At 41.4% G+C, this 22,166-nt stretch overlaps 1 protein-coding gene across 2 annotated transcripts in view; it reads right to left on the bottom strand.

Annotated features, from left to right (window-relative positions):
- The window catches only part of UNC5C (unc-5 netrin receptor C), a 261,113-nt gene that overhangs the window by 85,311 nt on the left and 153,636 nt on the right, over window positions 1–22,166 (bottom strand). For both annotated transcript variants that reach the window (XM_055713044.1, XM_055713037.1), the window contains exon 2: window positions 9,677–9,898. In XM_055713044.1, the coding sequence (XP_055569019.1) occupies window positions 9,677–9,898 (222 nt within the window). The remainder of the gene's footprint in view (window positions 1–9,676; window positions 9,899–22,166) is intronic.

Genomic DNA, 22,166 nt, shown 5'->3' with positions numbered 1-22,166 from the left:
TGTGAAAATGCCTTATTTCTGTGAACTTGATGCGGTGACACAGTTCAGTGGCTGGTGCAGCTATTGTGGGAACAAGGACAGTCGCAACGTGACACAAGGTGTCACTCGGGAGCCTTCCTCAGCAGTTGTTTTCCTATTTTTCAGTCTACAATGTGCAGGAACAGCAGGCTGGGGGAGAAGTGTAAAAGCCCCACCGTTTTTTGCCATTGTTGTTCTGCATGCTAGGGATGGCATTTCACAGCTGACTTAAGTATCTTGAAAAAAAAAATATTAGAAAAAGAGAAGTGAAAAGGCAAGCAACTGCTTTCAAAGCAGCTTTGTCCAGTGCACCATTAAGTGACTTTGTCCAGACAGAGATGAAGCTCTGTGAATTTACTGTCTGCTCCCCCATCCAGAGTGTTTTCAGGACTGTGCCAGGGCAGCAGTCAAAACATCAGCTCCTGAACAGCAGGAGATTTTTCTTAGTTTGTAGTGAATAAAAGAGTCATCGCAGGAAGGCGTGTGAAAAGGCAGCCTGGTGGTCACAGAAGTCATTTGGTGTGTACGTGTCTCTGGATAGAGCACAGCTCTATCCCTGTCAGCTACAGCAAGGCACCAGGGATGTGAGCAAGTTGCTCTATAGATCCATGCGACTTTTGACATGAAAATACACCTTTTTCACTATGTAAGTAAATGCCATCAATAGTATTCCTGTAATTCTGGCTGCCTCTTTTTTTTTCTTTTTTTTTTTTTTTTTTTTCTTCTGGGTACCCACTCTGACAGAATTCCAATACTGGTTTCCATCTTAGTTGAAGAACAAAAGGATTAAAACTAAACCCCCCAAAAAGCCTGGTCCACTTCTAGGCATTATTATTCTTCAGGCCCAGCAATCCTTACTCCTCTTCAGAGGAGGGCAGAACAACTGACCCAGGTGCAGTGTCAGCACTCATTATGGAAACATCGTTATACAAGTCACTGGGAAGGCAAAAGCAGCAATCAACCAGCCGAGATCCTCTCTAAAATCAAAACCTGGAAGCAAAAAATAGAAGAGTCTGCAAGGACCTAAAGATCAGTATTCAGGGGAAAGAAGAGACACAGAAGTGTCTGACAAAAGACTCCCTTTCTGCTCTCACAATCAAAATATTAAGAAGGATGAGAAGTTATGAGAAATTGTGAGAGGCATCCCATCAAAACCTGATGAGAAAGAGCTGTACATAACCTTGCAGGTGAATGGCAGTCCTGCTGATACCTACCACATCATGCTGCTCATTTATGTACGAATCAGAAATGCGTAGGAGCGACAAAATGAGCACAGGCAGTGAACCCGCAAACGTAGCACAAAATTAGATCCTGTACAGGTCAGAGCTGCATATGACAGCTACCTCTCCTTCTCTTAGATGTCAGTGATGATTTGGTACCCTACGCGCATCATGAAGAAAGCCTCACTAAATCTGATCTATGTGCAACAGTTGTTCCATACAAATGTCTTTTTAAAGAAAGAGAAAAAGAAAAGGATTTCTTCAATGTAAAATTAAGCAATAGGAATTCTTCAGAGAATTATTTCACTGTCTAATGAGCTAACAGAGGAAAAAAGTAGAAGATACTACTCAGGTAACTGAGATACAAGCTTACACAGACATCGAGGGAATCAAGACAACACTTAAATGTCTTGCATAGCGATCAAGACCCCAGTGTCTCTAAACAGCTTCAGAGCACGTCTACAGCGGCTGCATTAGACTATAACTTGCTCTCATTGAAGAAAAAAATACGGTATAATTTTGACCTTTCACTTTCCTGAATATTTTCAGGTGAAACTACAGACCTATTAGTCTTACTCATTCTCATATTTAATTAACTGAAAAAACTACATTTGTAGGACACAAATGCACTTTTGTTTGACAGCACACAAGACCTTGGCTCTGCTCTTCTTTTCTGCCATTCCTGTATGCAGAAAACAGTTGTTTTCCATTTAGGCCAGCAGACACAGGATGGAGACTAACCTCTGGGACTTGCTTTGGTATTTATTAGCCTTTGAGGCACCAGACCACCCTCACCATGCAGGCTCCAGATCCCACACAAAGGGCGTTCAGCTCCAAAGGAGCCAGGGAACACAGATGGAAGCATTGCTGTGCAAAGCCGTGGCTAGTCTGAAGCCCTGGTGGGTGGACTGATATCTGAAGATGGACTTCAGGGAATTAATGGGATTACGACTGTGTAACAAAGGGTTTAACGAAGGGAAAACTTGGAGGGAGACAAGGTGTAGGCTGGAAATATTCAGAAGGGTATCCTTGAATGCTTCAGATGAATGCACTAAGCATCCATATTCCTCTCATTATTATTTTAAATAACTTTATTTCCTGTCTTTTCTAGAAGCCCACAGGAAACCGTCAGGACAATTAAGTGAACAGCTGCAGACAGAAAGTTAATGCTGCAATAAGAAATGAATAAATATCCTAAAGCTTTTATTTTTTGGTCCCAAAGCACTTTGCAGAGGTAAATAACAGAGACATTGAGTGATCTGCACAGAGACAGGTGGTGCATTTACAGAAAATCTGGAATAGGCAAATGCCCCCTCCCACTGGCCCATCCTTACTGAAGAGGGAAGAGCATGAGCAGGATTACCATGCGGGAAGAGTAGCTCCCTCTGGACCCCCCTGTCAGTATTCGTGAACACCCTGAAGGATAGAGCAAGTGCAGAGGCTGGAAAAGTCACCTCAGTCAGCTTAGCAGCCTGAGCCCAGAGGGTTCATGGGGTCCAGGCTGCTGCCTGTAAAGGTGGCTGGGCACAGCTGCAGACAAAGAGATGCTGGATAGGACAGCATCAGCAGAACAGCAAGTGTCCATGGCTGTGAACATGTGAAGAAGGTGTCTAGGCCTACAAGCTAGAAGAAGCCTTCCACAAGGACTTACAGGGACAAAAATTCCACATACAACAGTTGGATTAAGAAAGACATTAATGGTACGTTAATACATGTATTGCAAGTGAATACTACAGTCAGTAGAGTCTACACTCAAAATCCTCAGTCTTTTGCAGGCTTCTGTACAAAAAGACAGTCTCCCTGGGTTCAGGGTGGTTTTGTAATGCCTGTAAGCAGATTTCCCTCTGGAAGCAAATATCTGGCCCAATGTTGTTATTCTGTATATAAAAAAATCATTTCCCTTCTTTAAGTCAGGACAGACATCAGTGATTTGTACACTCGCTTCAACAAAAATAACCACCATTTTTAATGTATATCCTAGAAAATGGTGATTCTCTGCCTCTCTGTGAGTGTGTTTCTTCTGAAGCTTCCAGAATGACTTTTTTTTCTATCAAAACATACTAATTACTCAAGATAAAAGTGGAAACTTTGCCTGCTTGCAAAAAATGTCTGCAGCAGCTTTGTTGTCAGGTATTCCCTTGATCTGGTTGTGCTGGGGACCACGTTCCCAGTAGCTGATTTTGAAGACACAAACTGCAAGAAGAGAGAACTTCTCTTGCAGCGGTGATGGGCATGGGGCTCCTCTTCGCTGGGAGAGCTGCTTCCCAGACCACGGGAGTGACAGAAGAGAGAAGACAGCCCGAGTGACATACAAAATGCTGCAACCTAGATGTCAAATAGGAAAAAAAGTGTGGGCTTGTTCATATACTTCTGTGTAAATAAGCAGCCTGTATTTCCCTGGAGAATTCCAGTTCTTTGGAGAAATAAGAGTTATATACCCCTTCCTGCATCAGCTGCAGCCTTTCAGACCATACATATAAACACGTTTCACTTATAGCATCCCTCCACAGAGGGTAAAGACTTCGAATTACTAAAGAAAATGGACTGTAGTATCAATTCCAAGCCACATCTCAAAACTATTAACAGAAGCATTTTGGAAGAGATACACAGATACACTTTTAAATTTCCTTGAAACGAGTTGGATTGGGGCAGAGTATTGAAGGAGCAGAGCTAAAAATTGGCAATATGTTGCTGAGAAATAATTATTTTGAGTTGAGGTGCTTGATGTTTGTAATGGATTTGATCCAATGATAAACAGAAAATAAAATTACTTGTGACAACAGTGGAATGAAAACAATCCTTATTTATGATATGTGGCTAACCTTACTAACATAACCCCAAGGTATTCTAACGCAGAGAGTCAAAATATTGCAGGCTAAGTATAACTGCAGCATTTAGCATCACTTGCCATCTCCTTATTGAAGTTAGTAGGGATACTGGCCACATTTGTTCAGAAAAATAGCTTTTTTCCTTATCTTTTGGACTCTGGAAAAATAATACAGATAATTAGGAGGCTACAGCAGGTCAAGAAGCAAAAAGAGATTAATTAAGGAAGATGTGCAGAGAGGGAAAACAGTAGTAAGGAAAGGAAGAGCTGTAGGTCTGAGAAAACAAGTAAAACACTACCCCTCCACGTTCCTCTCCCTGAGCTATGCTTACATGGGGGTACAACACATTTGAATTTTGTATTTGGGCTCCCAAATTAAGTTATTCAACACTGTTATTCAAAGAACTGCTACACTTGGAAACAACAGCCTTTCCTATTTGTAAAAAATACTAAGCCAAACAAGCACAACTTCTCAAAATGAGAGGCTGTATGATCTTTGCTGTGTAATTTAAAGTTGCAGCTTAAAAAACGTCCAAACAAGCTGATGTGACTTTTGTCATTAGGGCAATGCAGCCTTCTAAAATAAAATCTGGTATCACAAACACCAAAATAAGCACTTTTCATGACATGTACACACAGAGAGGAAGATAAAGCCAGAAGAGCAGAGACAGTCACTGTGGAGGTTTCCCCATTGCTGTCTTGGCTGCAGCATCTTGTAAGAGCTGTTTTAAAGGCAAAAGGGCATACGTCAATCTTTGATCTTTCTGTTGAGAGGGTGATCTATTAAAGACTTAGCTAGCTGGGTACCTGCTCCCTCGACAGGCTGCCAAACTCATTTCTTAAGGTAACAGCCTCCTATCTCCCAGATCAATGCTGACCCTGTGTCAAAAGCTCAGTCTCCTTTCATCAAATCTGCAAGTCACCCAAAAATTCTTTAATAATGGGGAAAGGTAACGGTGGGAGGTAAGCACTGGAATCACAGTGGCAGCTATGTAAAGAAACTAAAACAAAGAATTCCAAGATTTCTGTCTGAAAGGAAAAGCATATTCATCTGCCTCAGCACAGTTTGAAAAACCCTCTTATTCATAGAAAAAATATTATTCTGAACTAGACTCCAACTTCATTGTTTTCACTGATCTATGGGGAGGCAAAGAACTGAAGCAGCAGCTGAAAAGAAAGTTCTTGGAGCTACCTGTCCTCCTTGCTGAAGGATGGGTGGCACTGGGGTTGCTCCTGGGGGCCATTAGGTCTTCAGAGACCTGCTTCTGAAGGCAGGACATAAGAAAAAGGAATGGTGACTTCATCTGCTACTTAACAGAGCATACTTCTTCTCTGAGATTGCACAGATAAGCTTGTTCATTAGCTGGAGCCTCAGGCCAGGCTTGAGTCCCTATTCTGTCTTGCAGCTGTTTGAGAACATGGAGGAGGGCATCAGCCAACTCCCTGAGCCTTTCTCTCCCTATGTAGCCCAGCAAAAGAAGACAGAAGTGTAGGCAAACAATAATGCTGGCTGAATTGCCCAATATGTCTATTTAATTAGCACTTAGAAAAGTCCCAAATGTTTTCTCCTTGCTTGAAAGAGAGAGAAGGAGAACATGTCACTGGCATTGTAGAGGGCAAGAGGGGTTTTATAGATCACTTCATCTTAATAGTCATGGAGAAACTATTACAATGCATATCCAAATTGAAAAGACAAAACCAAGATCCCTGTAGTCCTGATTTTTCTCTGTTGTACATCTGTGGGATATGGGGTTTGATTTAGCAGCATTTAATCCCTCTGGACAAGTGAAAAGGGTGCAGGACACTGATTTTCTATGCATCCATAACTCTCCCACCACTGCAGAACTGGTATGTTTGTGTCTGAAAATACTTCTCCATAAAAAGCACACAAGCAAAATAAAATCTTTTGGCATAGCTGTTTTCAGAGGTACAGTGATTTGGAAAATGTGCATAAATTGCTCTAACAGTTATTGATGCCAATGAGCTTCCTGCCCTGTGACAATGGAATTTTCTTGCCCCCAAAAGCATCAGTTCTGCCAGGTTCCTTTTGTTGCTGTTATCTTTTATGACAATCAGCCATAAAATCAAATGTGTTCCCTCGAAACAACTTTCATCTTTGTTTTTTAAAACCAGTGTTCTTATTCTTTACATATATTTTTCCACATTAATGGGAAAATACTCCAGTTAAAAAAGTAAAAAGGACCGTGCCCTGCCTTGTATTTCATGTACAGGAAACGAGAGCATCAAAGATATGCACTAACAATTTTCAAAGCACCCATTTGACTTCTTTATGAAAATGCTTAGTTCTTTCCATAAAGAGGAAAAATTTCAGCAAGCCTTAGGATTAAAAAACAGAATGTAATGATCTTCTATGTGAAGCTTCTGGCTTCTCAGACTCAGTCATATGAATTTCTTTTTTTGCAAGGCACTCTTTTCAGTCTAATTTAATTAAATAAAGTGGTACTAGAACACCCTGTCACTATTACTGTTCTCATCCTCTCCAGCCAGAAGGCAACTCCCACAGAGTTCCTGTGCATGTTCTTTACACTGATGCTTTACCCACTGTTTAAAAATATCACACAGTGCAAAGTGCATATAACTTAGCTCTTATTTTGTACCCTCTCTTTGTTAAAAACAAAAAACAAAACCCCAAACAACACAACAAAACAACCAACCAACAACAACAACAAAAACCTCACAGGAAAATGATACAAATATTAATTTTTCTCTCATAAAAATTAACTTTCTTAATATATTCAACATTTCCGTCTAGCTGCTCTCTTCCATGAGATCTTGGCTGCACTCTCATTCCATCTCGTGCCACTGCTAATGCTGTGCTGTTGTCTCTGGTTTTACCAATGACAGAAACAAATTTGCCTTATAAGAAGAGTTAATCACCTCCACATAGATTTCATTCCTAGGCACGGGCTCAAGTCCATGAACACATAATCTTTTGCAAATCAAAACCTATTTCTCTCTTTCATGCATCATTTACATTCCTAAGATGATGTACTGCTAGCATCACACCTGTATTTTCGTCTTCTTTCTTCCTGATTATCCACCCTTTAGAAAAGAAAGCACAGGTGACCTTTACTTTTTTCCTCTCATTTATTTTATCGTCTTGTTTCCCTTTGCTTTTCTACCTAAAGAACTAAAAAGAAGACCAGGATCAAAAACAGCAGCAGAAGACCTCCTCAGCATAGTGCTCTTCCTCATATTTAGGCAGAACAGACCTTGAGAATGGTAAAATATCTGGAAAGGAGAATGCATCCAGTTTTCCGTTGCTGGGATTACATGACTGACCCATGTAGAAATACCGTGTAATCCATATCCCTTTGAGCCCTGGGTTACCCATGTAAAGGCTAGACCTAGCCTGGCTCATGGACGATTTCTCCAGCCTCTCTAACCACAAGCCTGAAGCCAGCAGCAGCATAGGCTTGGGCTGCCATCCTTATGACACCCTCTGAGCAGCTCAGTCATGCTGCTGTGCCCCGGGTTACAACTCCTGCACTAGCTAGCCAAAAAACAGCAAAAGGAACCAAAATAGCCTCAAAAGTGGTGGAGTCAAAGGGCTTTGGCAGCATGACTGGTGCAAGCTGCCAAGCCAATGACTACTCCTTTGGACAACAGCATGAATCCTCACAGTCACTGTCTCCTGTAACTTTATCTCCAGCTTCATCTGCGGTGGATATACTTTCCTGAGCTTCCATTGCTTTGAAGAAGATATTATTTTACCACTACCTTAAAGACATTGCTTAAATACATTTCTATATTATGTGCTATGAGCCCTAGATTCTCAGACTACTTACAGGTAGGTGCAGAAATGCTGCAACCGCGATGTGCATTAACCAACCCTTTGGCAACAACCTGGCTGACTGACAAATTTAGGTTCTGATGACAATTTCATTTCAACATGCTATTAGTGTGACTTGGTTTGTGGCTCTTGTGCTAATAATCTGACGTGCACAGCTTCTGACACCCTCCTTGCCCCCCCCCCCCCCCCCCAGTAGATTATATTAACCTCTAATTGGATATGGGGTTTGTTTCCATATAATTGCTGCTGTTTGTTATGCAAAACATTTGTCGTCTAATATATTCAGATGCATCTCTTTTCAAGATGCCTTCTGTATTTCTAGAAAGCATTTTGCTTTATGGCATCATGAAATTTTTCTACAATGAGATTTTTGAGAAAACAGAATGCATTTTTCACCTGTAGTGAAAAATTTCCCCTCTAGCAAAACATTTCTATGTTTCTGAATGCTGATGTTAATAAAAGCTTAAAAAATTAACACAGCAATAGCTATCTTCCTGCTTGTCCTTCTTCATTCCAATGGACTCCCATGGATGAAAAAAATTGAAGATGCACTGAGTAACAAGATTTTCTTTTTTGTTTTTCTGCTGCAGTCAATGCACTGAGTAACAAGATTTTCTTTTTTGTTTTTCTGCTGCAGTCAACTTGTTGGAAAAGCCAATTCTTACAAACAAATAAACAGGCCCAAAGTTTAATACAGATTTTTTTTCTACAGCCTTTCTTCCTACACCCACCTTCTCTTTTTCAAGCTGAGAGTACCACAGTACCGTTAAAAGCTTATGCTTTTGATCTCTGTGCAAATAAATGAGCTGAAACAAATAAAACCCAGTTCACAGGAGACTTCCAAGACATCTGGTGGAGTTATTTTTCGAAGTAATTAGACCAAGTGATGGTGTAATTCCCAAATGACGGGTACCTTCTTCCTTGGTATCCCGTTATTTCTCAGAGCCATCAAAACAGCAGTAAGTCCTGCTTCTTTCCTTGCATGTGACTCAAACTGTGGATCACCAGTCTTCCCGAATGGAAACAATCATTTCTTTGACTGGTTTGTTACTCAAGCTTTTAAGCCTTTGGTTGTTTCTTTTTTTTGTCATACTATGAGGGTCTTATTTTTATTCCATGAATGACAGTGGGATTTCTGATATTGACTGAGGAAGGATGAGGTTCCTGGGTTCTTTTTTTTCTTCTTTGTTTTCTTTACTGTGCTAACCTACTATAGTTCTCCTTCATACAGGCTTTATGAAGCAGGCAGAAAAGTGTAATGGAATAATAGCCAGGCTCTGGATCAACACGCTGCTTCAAGCTGCACCTAGGTGTGCTTTCTCCTTCTTTTTTGCTGGAAGCCAGTTAAACTTTTCCTTTTGTTCTCAAATCTTCCCAAGAAAACATAATTCTAGGAACAACCCAATTACTCTTTGGCATTTTGGGGAGAATGAGGTTCTTGGTCTCTGACTACAGCACAGTGAAATCACTGGGAATCTGTGACGCTGGGGAAGTAAACAGGGAGTAGACCTGGCTAAGAAAGCAATTCCATTTTGTTTGTGCATTGTTCTTCTGTTTGTTTTTTTTTGTTTCAAACTCAGGCAGGGTGCTCTACAATCATGTTTTACTAACTGACCTGGATGCAGACACCATCTCTGTGCTATGACAGCTAATGTTCAGTAATGCCAGATACAGAATTCCCAGCTGTATCAAGAGTAAAGAAAAGTAGCTCCACATGAAATAGCTCCTAGATTACAATAGGGGGTTTGGTATTAATGCTTTTAATTATCATCCCGCCATGACATAACACAAACTCACCAGAGGTTTCATCTACCCTCTCGTCCACCACATGGTCCTTCTGATGAACCCATTCGCTGTTGCACTTAAAATAGATCTGTGTGGCTGGGCTTGCTTTGCAGTACAGGTTCACGGGCTTGTTCTTCACTATGTAAGCCTCTTCAGGTTCGATGAGGAAGTGGGGCAATGGCTCTGGAGGATCAGATGGAAAAGTTTCTGGCAGTTCATGAAAAAAATCATCATCTGTAGAGAAGAGAAAAAAAGGACAAATGAAAAAAACAAAATTCAGCCGGCAAACATTTAAGAAGCACTTTCTGAAAATTTCAAAAGGAGTATACTTTTCAAATAAAATGTTATCTTAGGAGCATTCCTAGACCAAGGCTTAAATGCACTACTGTTTTCAGACTAGAAAAAAATATTCTCTACATCCTGAGCTCTCTTTCCTCTGTGTGATGTGACAGGGATGTGCACATTCACATGGCTGGGAAAGGTCCTTTGTTATCATCACCCGCAATACTAGCAATAAAGCATTATGGTAGCGCTTGGGAGAGTTGCTTGCAAAACCATAAAAAGAAATAATAGAAACTTTTGGGGGCTTCAAGGTCACACTTTTCAATAGAGACTTATCGCACTGTTTAATCAAGTGCATGCACATAGCTAGTACTGGCTGAGGCTGGTACAAATAGGAAATAGTGCCTTTCATTTCAGATGAGCAATTTGAAATCTGCTCTAAGGACAAAAAACTAAATGCAAGTCCAGTCTGCCCTTCTTTGTTCATACTCTGCCTCTCTTGCTAAGACTGCTAATGAAGGTCCCAAGCTATGCTTTATTTACTTCACTTGTAGTACGCTCGTCTGTGCAGTCCTCACTACAGAGACGAATTAGGAGCTGGGACATGGGGCAGAGCAGCTGTGAGATGGTGACATTTTGGGCCAACATGGACACATGCTGTTGATTTAAGGAACCTCTGTACCTCTCTGGTGCCGCTGGTAATGAATAAGGTTGTTGTAAGGAGTCTGAAGAAGAAAGAATCCAGTGCACAGAAGGCAACACTGAAAACACCTAACACACATACCTTCCTTTCTTCTCTCCCTCCCTCTTCACAATTCTCCTTTACAACCCCTCTGACCCTTTCTGCCGAGGAAGTCTTCCACATCAGAAAGCACTAGTTCAGCAGAGAATAACCCCCTTCCCATCCACCCCCCCGTCTGCCGTCAGTGCACAAGCGCATCCAAGAGGCTCCCAGCGGCAAAGGGGTGGGGGGGCACCAACTACTAACAGATCAGTCCTGAAGGCCTTATTCAATCTCCCCTTCCTGCCTCTGAAGCAGTTATCATTATACACAGTGATGGACACTGCTGCTGATCAGTAAAACACCACAGAACATCAAACTCAAAATACCGTGGAAGGCTGGCTATCTTCTCCCTGCCAGTCTTCATGAAGATGAAATGTCAGATGGCTACCTTCCCGTACCTGAGACATGACTGTGCAGGCTGTGTCCAGAATTACAAGGGACATGAAAGGCTCTCCTTACAGCTACTGCTTTTGCAGAAAGGCAAGAAAGAACAGGAACAGATGAAGGAGACAGCAGGAGAAGGTACTATGGTACCCATCCATGTAGCTCTATGGATACAGATTGTACCTTTACCAGTGTCTTCTCTTTATCAGTGATGGCAACACCTTACAACAGGGAAAATCTGTGACATACTATAACAGTTCCATTTCCAGCTCCAACTAATCATCTCCAAATACTCAAACTAAATTTAATTTTTATCACTTTCTCATCCTTCCTTTTTATTTATGGTTTCCTTTTCACTCTCACCATGCCAGCCTCCTTTTTATGCGATCCCATTTCCTCTCCCGATTAGGTTTTTCCTCCTTGCTCCATTTTGCTCTCCACTTTTTTTTTTTCCAAAAAGAAAGACGACTTACAATAAGTTAACAGGAGTCCACACTTGGTTTCATGATAATGAAACATGTTTGAACCTAAGCAAGAGGCTTTTCAGCATTCCTCACCCCCTTCTGCCTGTATCTCTCCCTCTTCCCCACTCCCTCCGTCTACCTCTCGCACACACTACTCCACAGATATCCATGACACAGAAACATTAGAGATGAATCATTTCCCCTGAATTGCCACAGGATGTATCTTTTTCTTCTGGTCATTTAATTGCAAATCAGTGAGCAGACAGATGGAAACTAACAAAGCACACATATGTTTTATAATTAAACAAGTATTGCTTCACTAATTTCTGGTGACTGGAAGAACAAATGTATTTATTTTCACCACTAGATTTCTGCACATTATCAAAGACAATACTTACGCTGCCTGACCAATTAACTGCATCTTATAAAAAAATCTAACTAGAAAGTCTAAAAGGAGGGATCAGCAAGCTGCAGAAAAGAAAAAAAGTAGTTTGTAAAATTCTTTATTGCATCAGTCTGGAGAATGTGTGTGAGCTTTGGCTTTCCCTCCTGAAGGTAACTGCTTTTGAAAGTTTAAATATTATTTTTATGTTAAAGTGGATTCACAGTACTGCCCAGTACATGACAACCTCATCTCACATTTTGATTGTGGCAATAGCTGTTTCTTTCCAGAAGCCTGGCATCCCGCAGTCAGGTACAAGCCAGTTTGCTTACCAGCTTATTGCTATAATAGCACCTTACTCTTCCCAAGCAATAATACAGCCTAGCTTTATTTTTCCACACTCTCTCATTGCCATCAAAAGGCATCCACACTGCTATTAAATATTAGGGATATAGATAGAAACCATTCACAGACTGTCACACAGAGTGCACAGAGGCTGCCCTGACCTTGGAAACTGGCATTTAAAATCTGTGCTTTTACAATACATTTAAGATAGTAGCTGAGACAGATTTTTTAGGGCTTTTTAAACTGGAGTATGTTCATTCAACCCCTGCCCCTGTACTGTTGTTATTAGTAATAACATTGGAGTTATTTTTCCTCATAGAGCAGATTCTTGAGGGGAGCATCCAGAATATGATGACGACCGGGTTTTTTTGTTTGGCAGAAAAAAAACCCAATCACACTACAAAGCTAGTCCTACCACCATCAGCATTCAGTGCCCCTCGCTGCTGCTATTCACTGCTGAAAAGTAACCAGCAGCTTAATAAGCCTGTGTGAATCGTCATGGGAAGTCACTTGGTGTTCCTGCATTTCCTAAAGAGATGGGATCGGCTGCTGTGGGAAGGCAAACCACCCCTCCTCCCACCCAAGCGTGCCTGCTGCCACTGGCTGAAGTCTCAGGATGGTGGTTTACAGGGTGTGCAGCTGTGGTTCCCCTGTGCCGGGCTGTTGTACTTGCCTTTTGGGATGTGGATGCATTGAGGAAGAAGAACCTTAAATCCCTTCATGATGGCTTGCTCACTTGTGCTGGTTTTGGCTGGGATAGAGTTAATTTTCTTCATAGTAGTTCGCATGGGGCTATGTTTTGGTTTTGTGCTGAAAACAGTGCTGATAACGCAGGGATGTTTTAGTTATCACTGAGCAGCGCTTGCACAGAGCCAAGGCCTTTTCTGCTCCTCACTGCACCCCACCAGCGAGCAGGCTGGGGGGGGCACAGAAACTGGGAGGGGACACAGCTGGGACAGCTGACCTCAACTGACCAAGGGGATATTCCATGCCATATGACATCTGCTCAGCATATAAATCTGGGGGGAGAAGAAGGAAGGGGGGACTTTGGGAATGATGGTGTTTGTCTTTCCAACTCACCATTACGCATGACGGAGCGCTGCCTTGCTGGGGCTGGCTGAACACCTGCCTGCCCACGGATGATGAAATGATGAATGAATTCCTTGTTTTGCTTTGCTTGCGTGTGTGGCTTGTACTTTATCTATTAAACTGTTTTTATCTCAACCCATGAGTTTTCTCACTTTTACTCTTCTCCCCCATCCCACACGTGTAAGGGTGAGCAAGCAGCCACCTGGTGCTTGGTTGCCAGCTGGGGTTAAACCATGAGACCATCACAACTGGCACAGCTGCAGCACAGCTTGGGACAGTCAGATGATTTGGCTGCTGATTTGGGACAGGGTTTTGAACCATCAACCTTAACACACATCTTGGATCCAAGTCTTGTATTTAATATTTTTAAATTAGACTGCTATGCTGTTATGCTTTCATTGTAATGCTTGTAGTGACAAGCGAGTGTAATTACAATGGCAGTGTAGTTATGAAATGAAATATTCTTAAAAATCCAACAAAGATATTAATCTCTGAAAATGGCACTATAGGACATGTGACTGTGTTGAGATTTTTTGCAACTCTCTACAAAACAAACTTTTGGTAACATTGAGGTAATCTCAGGAATCTGTGTTTTCATGAGGCTACAGTTTCTAACAAACTAATAAAACTCTCCATCATTATAAAATAAAAGTTTCTCCTGACCAGCTGTAGGTAAACACAGGTCATTTCTCTGTCCCCATACAAAGACCAAACTCTGACTTAGGTTTTTCAGGGATGACTTTGTTATAACCATGTGGCCTGCTGGGCCTGTTTCTATAATTTGGATGGGGGTTACCTCTCGTGTGCTCAGTCGTTATATGAGGGGATAAATCTTGCCTGAGACTTTAATCCGAATCTTCCTGATGGTTATCACTGGTTATTTAATGTTCATCTCCCAATAGTGCAATACAGCAGCAAACTTTATAACTCTCTTATTTAACTCTCCTAAGTTGTTTGACATTTTTTTCCCTCCATCTGGAGGGAAAAAGCTAATTAAACCATTTGGGAGTGATCTGGGAGCGTAGATACAAACAAACACTAAAAATTCACAAACTTGATTTCCAGTCATTATGTCAATGTCATGTGCAGCAAGTTCCCCTTACAACCTTGATCACATGCAAATATGAGGCACGCATCATTCTCCCCTCTCACAACAAATCCCCTTCTGTGTTCAGGAACTCTGAGCTGCAAGTTTACTTCTGCAGTATGTCACGTTCATCTTTATTTTTACATAATAAAGTGTACAGCCCATCTGTTGTTATCAGCTGATTTATATTAGCAAGACAAAAGACCTGATTAATGGTACTGCTAAACTGGTTTCACTCATGCAATTCATTCATATTAAGAAAATGACTTTTAAAAAGCCATTTTAATCTATAAACTTAATTTGGAACTTTTATTTTAGTTGCTGGCCCAGATATAGATATGCTTTTTTTATTTGCCTTCTGTAGTATCTGACAAATACATATTTTTTTTAAACACAAGTCAAATGCAAAATCTATAGGAATATGTGAAGTGACACTGAAATCAGCATTGATAGAAGCTGGCATGGACTGCCACATGTAGGAATTTGAGGTTTATTTTAGTTCAATTTTCTTTTAAGGTAAAACAAATCTTTGCCTAAGTCAGGAACCTTTTGATGTTAGGAAAGGCCTTTATTCTTTTCATGCATTTGTTTGTAAAACTGTACATATTATAGCTCTTCATGCATAACAAGTGAAAAAGGAGATTTTATAGTATACTTCCCTTTTTATGGACTAGTATCCCAGCTCTAATCTGTGGCAGGAAAATATTGTGCTCCGTACACCAATCTATTCATCTCTAGATCACTAGTTTTATTACTATATATCAAGCTTTAATTTTCATCAACCCAGCATATAACTCACTATATTTCTGAACTGCAAGACTTAAACTATTATAGCATAGATCATAATATATTGGACCATTATCTCTTTGTGCGAGACCTGAAGCAAATTCTTCTCAAATGGAATTTACTTCAGAATGATTCAAGAGCAATTTAAAATGAATGGCTGCAGAGCTAATTCCATTTGCATTTGGATGCCCATCGCTCGGCAAGATCATTCCCCATGCGCTGCAAGAAAGGCAGCTGGAGTTGACTATGGATGGGATTTCTGTTCATTTTTTTAATGTTATGATTAAAAAGCTTTCTAGAGCAACAAGTGCTGTTTACTGTGAAATTAACAGCAGGTGCTAGCTCAGTAAAACAGCTTATCAGGATGGAGGCAAGGGTTTGGATTACAGTGCACACATTTCCAGGAAACAAAAATTGCTCAGCTGGAAGCCCTTCAGTTGCAAGGGCTTCTGTCCTCCTAGGAAGGAGGTGGTATCACTGTGCCACCAAATGGACGGCAAGGAAGCAAAATATCAAAAAATCCTGTATGCCATATAGTCTGCCTCCACCTTAGAGCCCCATAACACCCATGGAACTGTGAGTCCAAAGTTGAGTTGAATGAAGAAATGGGATAACACAGGACTGTTTTCTAAGAATTACTAGTGAGTAGTTTCTATGTCAGAGCGTCTTCTTGACCCCACCCCACCCCTGGAGACCACACAGAGACAAAGAATGGGCACAGCAAAGTGCAGCCTGTGCCCTGAAAGAGAAATCACGTTTTCCTGCCTTGCCCTGCCCTGGGGAAGAGGAGGAGGAGGGTGGCTTTCTCAGCACTTACCCTCTGCCAGCCTTACCTCCAGCTGATTGCAGGGTGGGCATGCAATAAGGCAATCACACATTATTCTTCAGCATCTCAAAAATTAAAGATTTCACCAAATAGCCCAGGAAGATTATGATTTTATAGCAGCATAATATTTGGCCAACTTGGCAGGCTGCCATCCGCTTGCTTGTAGCTGAATTCACTGCAGGCCTCTACATGCTTGAAGACAAGGCTTAGTTTTGTGGCAGCCCACAAACCAGATGCTCACTGAACCTTGCTGAACTCTCACAGGAGCAAGGTCAAGGAAATTTCAGACTCAAATTTACTGAGCACCCACAAAATTAAATGCTCTTTTTGTCAGCGAAAAAGGAGTGCAGGCATGGTCTTGGAAAAGTGATTGAATGAGAAATCAATAGGGCATGCAATGTTCATCTTTTTTGGGTGACTTCAGTCCAGAAACAGAATAAATAAAGACCACAGAGAGGAATGAACTTCCCCTGCACCTGCAACAGCTCGGTGAAGACTCTCCCAGCACATCTCAGCTTAATACCACATCCCCAGGAGGTTAAACACGAGCTTTGCGCAAACTCAGAAAATGAGAAACTTATCCACTGAGTAGCTACATATAAATCAGAAGGCTGCTGGGCAAAAGACTCCCCCAAAACACGCAACCATCAAAAAAACCCCAAACACATCCTTTCCTGTCCTCCTGCACCCCTACCAAAAAAGCAACTTCCACCGAGGCATGGGAATCCATACGCCAGCCACTGCCAGCCACAGGCGCCAACTGGGAACCCTTTCCAAGATCCAGACAATGGACATCTAAGAAATCTGAAATACTGGATTTTTACTCAAATAAAGAGTCCAGGAAGGAGGTTTCCATTATTCAATGACAGGCCTACTACATTGAACATCCCAAAATAAATAAATAGGCTACCGAAGGCCCAAGGTGATCATGCTTGTTACACCCATCTTACCTTGACTAGCCTTTCTCAGAAAGCTGGGAAGAGCTGAAGAGGAGAAGAAAGCGCCTTGCTTTCCCTTGCCGCAGAAGCACAGCCTGGCGTTAGACAGGGTGCCTGCTAAGCCTGGGAGCTGTGGTTCAAAAGCAGGGACGTTTCACAGCCAAATAAGCCAAACGGCTGCTGGTCCTCAGTCAGCAGCACTGTGCCCAGCGGGGGGGCCTCTGCTGTCAGGCACTTCTCTCCCCTGCTCCTATTTCATGTGAACGCTGCATGGTCAGGTATAACGCCGATGGCAGAGGAAGATGAAAGAGTAAATGGTTATCACTCAGCCACGGCCAATGTGGACACTGAGCAACTGTGTCACCTACAGCAATCAGTTTGTGTTGCATCTCCCCTGCTCTGATAGCACCGTCTCCTCTCAGGGCAATGCTAGGAATATATTCTGCCTGGCTTTCCCTGGTAAGCTGCACTGCTGGTGATCAACAACGAATTCCAGTGAATTCAGATCTGATTTGCAACAGAGTAAGGAGAATCACATCTAGATGATGAAAACACTGACTGTACCAGCTTTACAAAGCAGCTTGCAAGCTATGAATTACTGCCTTGGGAAAAGGCATCTTCCCCTAGTTTGTTTAATTCATAATTATAATTAAAGTTTCTGCTTCTCTTGAGGCTAATGGCAATTTTATCATTAGTCAGATCAGAGGCAAACTAAAGACAAAACATGTGTCCCCAGAACAGCTCCCACAGCCCTCTCTGTAAGGGAAGGAGATTTCTTTATACATCCCATTGCTAATCCAAGACAAAATTGTGGTTATATACACAGACATGGCATTTAAGCATCTGTGTCCAGAATTTTACCATTGCCAGCCAGACTACTCTGTCAGACTACCAGCTGCTGCCTAAAAATGCAAGAGATGGTACAGCTACTTGTTAGCATTGGAGTAGGTGCAGGAAAGTGTCAGAAGACGGTATGATTTCATGCAAGGCAATGGCAATACTTTCTGTTGCATATGAAGAGCACCAAGCTGTTCTTTGGGCAACAAACTTTATGATAATTGTTGTCAATATAAGAAAACTAATGCAGTAATCTGCAAGAGCAATTTATTAGGAGGCTGTCTAACCATATAAATAGATGAAACAGGAACGGAGGCAAATCGTCAGAGGTGAGGCTGACTTGCAAGCACTGGCAGTGTGAAATGCCACGTGAAGAGGCAAAGGCTCTTTGCTGCCCTGTACTGTATACCAGCAGTCACATTTCTCTCTGAAACACTTCCATTAACTCTGGTGGAATCTTTGTTGTTTTGTCTGTACAGAGCTACTGGATAAGGTTGGCCCAGTTTCTGTGCAAGGCTATCAAAAGTACAGCACCTGAAAATAAAACAAAAGTGCTTGTACAAACAGCAGATGACATCAGTGACATTTCTTGGTAATTTGTACCCTGTGGAAGACTGCTCTCCTTTGTCCTGTTGCTGTTTCTTTCCATTTGTTTAAAACTAATAAAATATTCATGGTTTAAAAAAAAAAGGAAAAAAAAAAAAGTGGGTTGCAGATTTTCTCCGAAACTTTATCTCCCTTATTCTGCCATGTAACAAAACCACAGAGAATAACATGCAAGACTTACTTTGCCAAGCGCACACGTTGTATTCCATAGGTGTGAGCTCCAGGAATTTAATCTAATTAGAAAATTAACACAACTCCTGTTAGACATGGTTGTGCTGGTAGAGTTCAAGCAGTTTGGCTGCATATTATTGTCAGTTCTGTTTTCTCTGATACGAGTGCAACATGTGAACTGCAGAGGAACCTCAATGTCAGGCTACGAGATTTTGTTTTCTGCCTGTAAAACCAAAATGCATTTTTCCTTTTGGATGCTAGCTTGTGATGGATCTGCATGATGGCATAGGATCCCGTCCTAACCACCTGCAAAGTAAAGTCTAATTTGAAACATTTCTGCTGCAGCTGCCATTAGTAGTCACCATGGTTGACACGGGGTCAAAAAATTATTAAACCTCTGAGAAGCATCATTTCCTCTTCAGTGTTAGGCTTCACTTCCCTTTGACACATTAGTCCTGAAGCAGCTCCAGGCTCTTGACCCCTTCTTTAACCCTGATAACTAATTAAAGATGGACAAGGCTTAGGCTAAAATACTTTTTGTTAAACCTATTTATTCACAAGTCCCCTTCAGGCACTCTTCGTCACACAGGACAGAGCCTGCCATATTTACATGAACATGAAAGTAGGTGCCTGTTACAATAATATGAAAGATCTCTTTTAACAAGACCTAACATAACCTTTGTGGTTAGATGGTAGGATGCATTTTACAGCACATAAAATACATTCTCAACACATACTAGAAACAACTTTCCTGGGTATACTCCAAAGCACATAGTTCAGGAAAAAACCAAGGATCATTAACTTTGTGTATGTTTTTAGAATTAGAAGTTCAGACTCGGGTCCTTCATCTGACTGCTGTGTCAAAAGTCTGAATGCAGTGTCCCAAATACAATGATCAAATGAAGAATTGATCCTACCTTTCCTCATGTGAGGATTTCTTAACGCTTTGTCATGTACTAGAAACAATGACAGAGCTCAGGCTAGAGAGTCATCAGCCATAGGCAGATAGATTTGAGGGCCAGTGGTAAATCATATTACACAGCACAAGTTGGTTTAATATAGATAAATCTATGTGCAACATATTGTTGATGGCTAGGGCACAATGAAAGGAGTCCCATACTACTAGCTTGATAGAGGATCTGTAACAATGTGGTACTTTCCAAATAATTTGCTTTTTATGTTGTTTCATATTAATAATTAAGTTTGCTTCTTGTGTCAGTATGTTAGGGTTAAAATGTCAATTCTTTGGTTCCAGGAAGAATGGCTATTTCTACCCTTACTTTTCCCATTATTAAAAGTGCCACAGAGCTCTGCTCATGGATTTCTAACAGTTTCAATGCAAGCATTTTACTCAGCAAAGAGTGATGATCCAACACCTCATGATTAATAAAACTGAGATGTAGTGGGATGTCACTGATCCTGATTTCATGAGCTATTCAAAGTGTCCAGTCAATCTAGGTAGCGGGATTACTCTGTCCCAGAAAAACACAGGACACTTGCCTATATCTAAAATAATAGCTCAGTCATACGGCCACCTAGTTAAGGGATCAAGTTGAGACTCGAGAGATAGATATTCTTCTGCAACATTGGGGAAATCTGCTCTGTCAGGTTCAGGGTCCCATCTGCAAAACGGATGTAGCAGCCTGATAGGTAGCATTCTAATACACTGCCTTTGAACTGAGTAAACAACTCAGAACTCAGACTCTTCCTTCAAAATTTCTCCAAAATACCTGTGAGCATCATTTACCAAACAGCCAACAACTGTTACACAAAGGACCACAAACAAATCTATGTTTATGAAATGACATGGGAACAAAGTCTGGCTATCTGGGAGCTGATGCAAGTGCTGTTGCTGGTCTCCCTTTGCATTGATAGAGCAGTCGAGGAGCAGGATTTGGAGCAGGATCCTGACCTTGGGTGCTCAGAAGGGCTTTCTCCACGGGCTAGAGGTGGGACTGCTGTCCTGAGACTAACATTAGTCTTCACTAATATCTACCTACTCACTGCTTTCTTCCATAGATCTTAATGAGATTATTATTTGCCTGGTGCTAGTTACCTAATTTCACCCACAGCCAATTTTTCAAGAACCATAAGTTATTTTGTATGAGGCTGATTTGTCCCAGCAGAAGTCCAAATTGAATTAGAAATCCATTAGCTATATTCCAAGCAGGAGCTTCTGGGGAGAAGAGGAGGGGGGGCGGGAATTTGGGAATCTGAGCACCAGATGTGGAAAAGGGGGGGAAATCCTTAAAAGAAGTAGAAAAGATAAATATCTTGTTATTGAATTAAGCACCTAGGTATTTAGTGAGCCAGATGGAAGAACACAGATTATTGCCTAGGATCAGAAATATGAATCAGACTTTTATTTATTTATTTTGACTAGCAATTGGGTTTGTAAATACATGAGACTTTGTAAGCAAATGAAAAGCACCGGTCCGCTTGAATACCGTGGTTGTATTAATAAAAATAACAACAGATTGTGTGTACTATATATACTAATAATGCTAATAATAAGGTGTTCAACCAAATCTTAACACAAAATAATCAAATTTATTCCTCCCTCTGAGGCAAAATGAAAGCAAAAAAAGCTTATTTCCTTTGGAAACATAGAGGATGATTTAATCTCCTATCATCCTCCATGCAGAGCCTGATTATTTGAGGAGATGCATGGACAATGTACCTCTTTGAGTACACATTTATTTATAGGAGAGCACATCCTCTCCTCTTGCCACTCTACCCCCACCATCAGTAAACTCAGCAAATAAAGGATGATGGAAGGAGAACACAGCTAGTTCATTGACATTAACACCCAACCTATCATTTTCTAAAGGTGAAAACTATGATGGACAGATCCCAGTGCCCACAGCAGGCAACTGCAGAAGTCCCTCTTGTACATGTTAACAGAAACGGTCTGCACCCACGCAGTTATTTCAGGAGTCCACGAAAGGTCTCAAGTATTCAGTTAGAGATTGGAAATTTCCCCCTGCAGTGACTAATTTCATTAAAACTCACTCCTAAATCTTGCTGATTTCTTACTCTCAAACTCTCTAACAATTAAAAAAAAAAATAATCTTAATTTTCAAAGAGCAACCTAAGACAGCAGGCTCCTGACTTTACCTCCATCTCAACGTTTGGCCCAAGTGCCTGTGAAGTGACACCCTTTCCATCATCAGGAGCACCCAGGACAACTCAAGCAGAAGTTGTTGAGACCAGATAGCAAATGTGCTGTGTCTATGAGAAGTTCTGACATGTGCCACCAGGCTTCTGGATCCCAGCGTGGGAAACTCCAGTACCAGCAAAGAGCATGGTCACTCCTCCTAGCCACCACCCCACCCTTTCCCTCCAAATCTTTTCAAGTTCACTTCATGGCCACTAACAGGAAGAACAAGGGAAGAAAAAGAAAAGGAAAACTTCTGATTACTTAGAAATCACAGTTACAACCAGCATCAGCAGTTAAAGTGGAGAAATCCCCAGCAAGTGTTGAGAACAGATCCAGCACTGATGTTTTGTAGAAAGACAGA

Source organism: Falco cherrug, chromosome 1 (assembly GCF_023634085.1).
Source record: "Falco cherrug isolate bFalChe1 chromosome 1, bFalChe1.pri, whole genome shotgun sequence".
Taxonomy (NCBI): Eukaryota; Metazoa; Chordata; class Aves; order Falconiformes; family Falconidae; genus Falco; species Falco cherrug.
The sequence above is the reverse complement of the archived record's forward strand: the minus strand, read 5'-3'. Positions and strand labels throughout refer to the sequence as shown.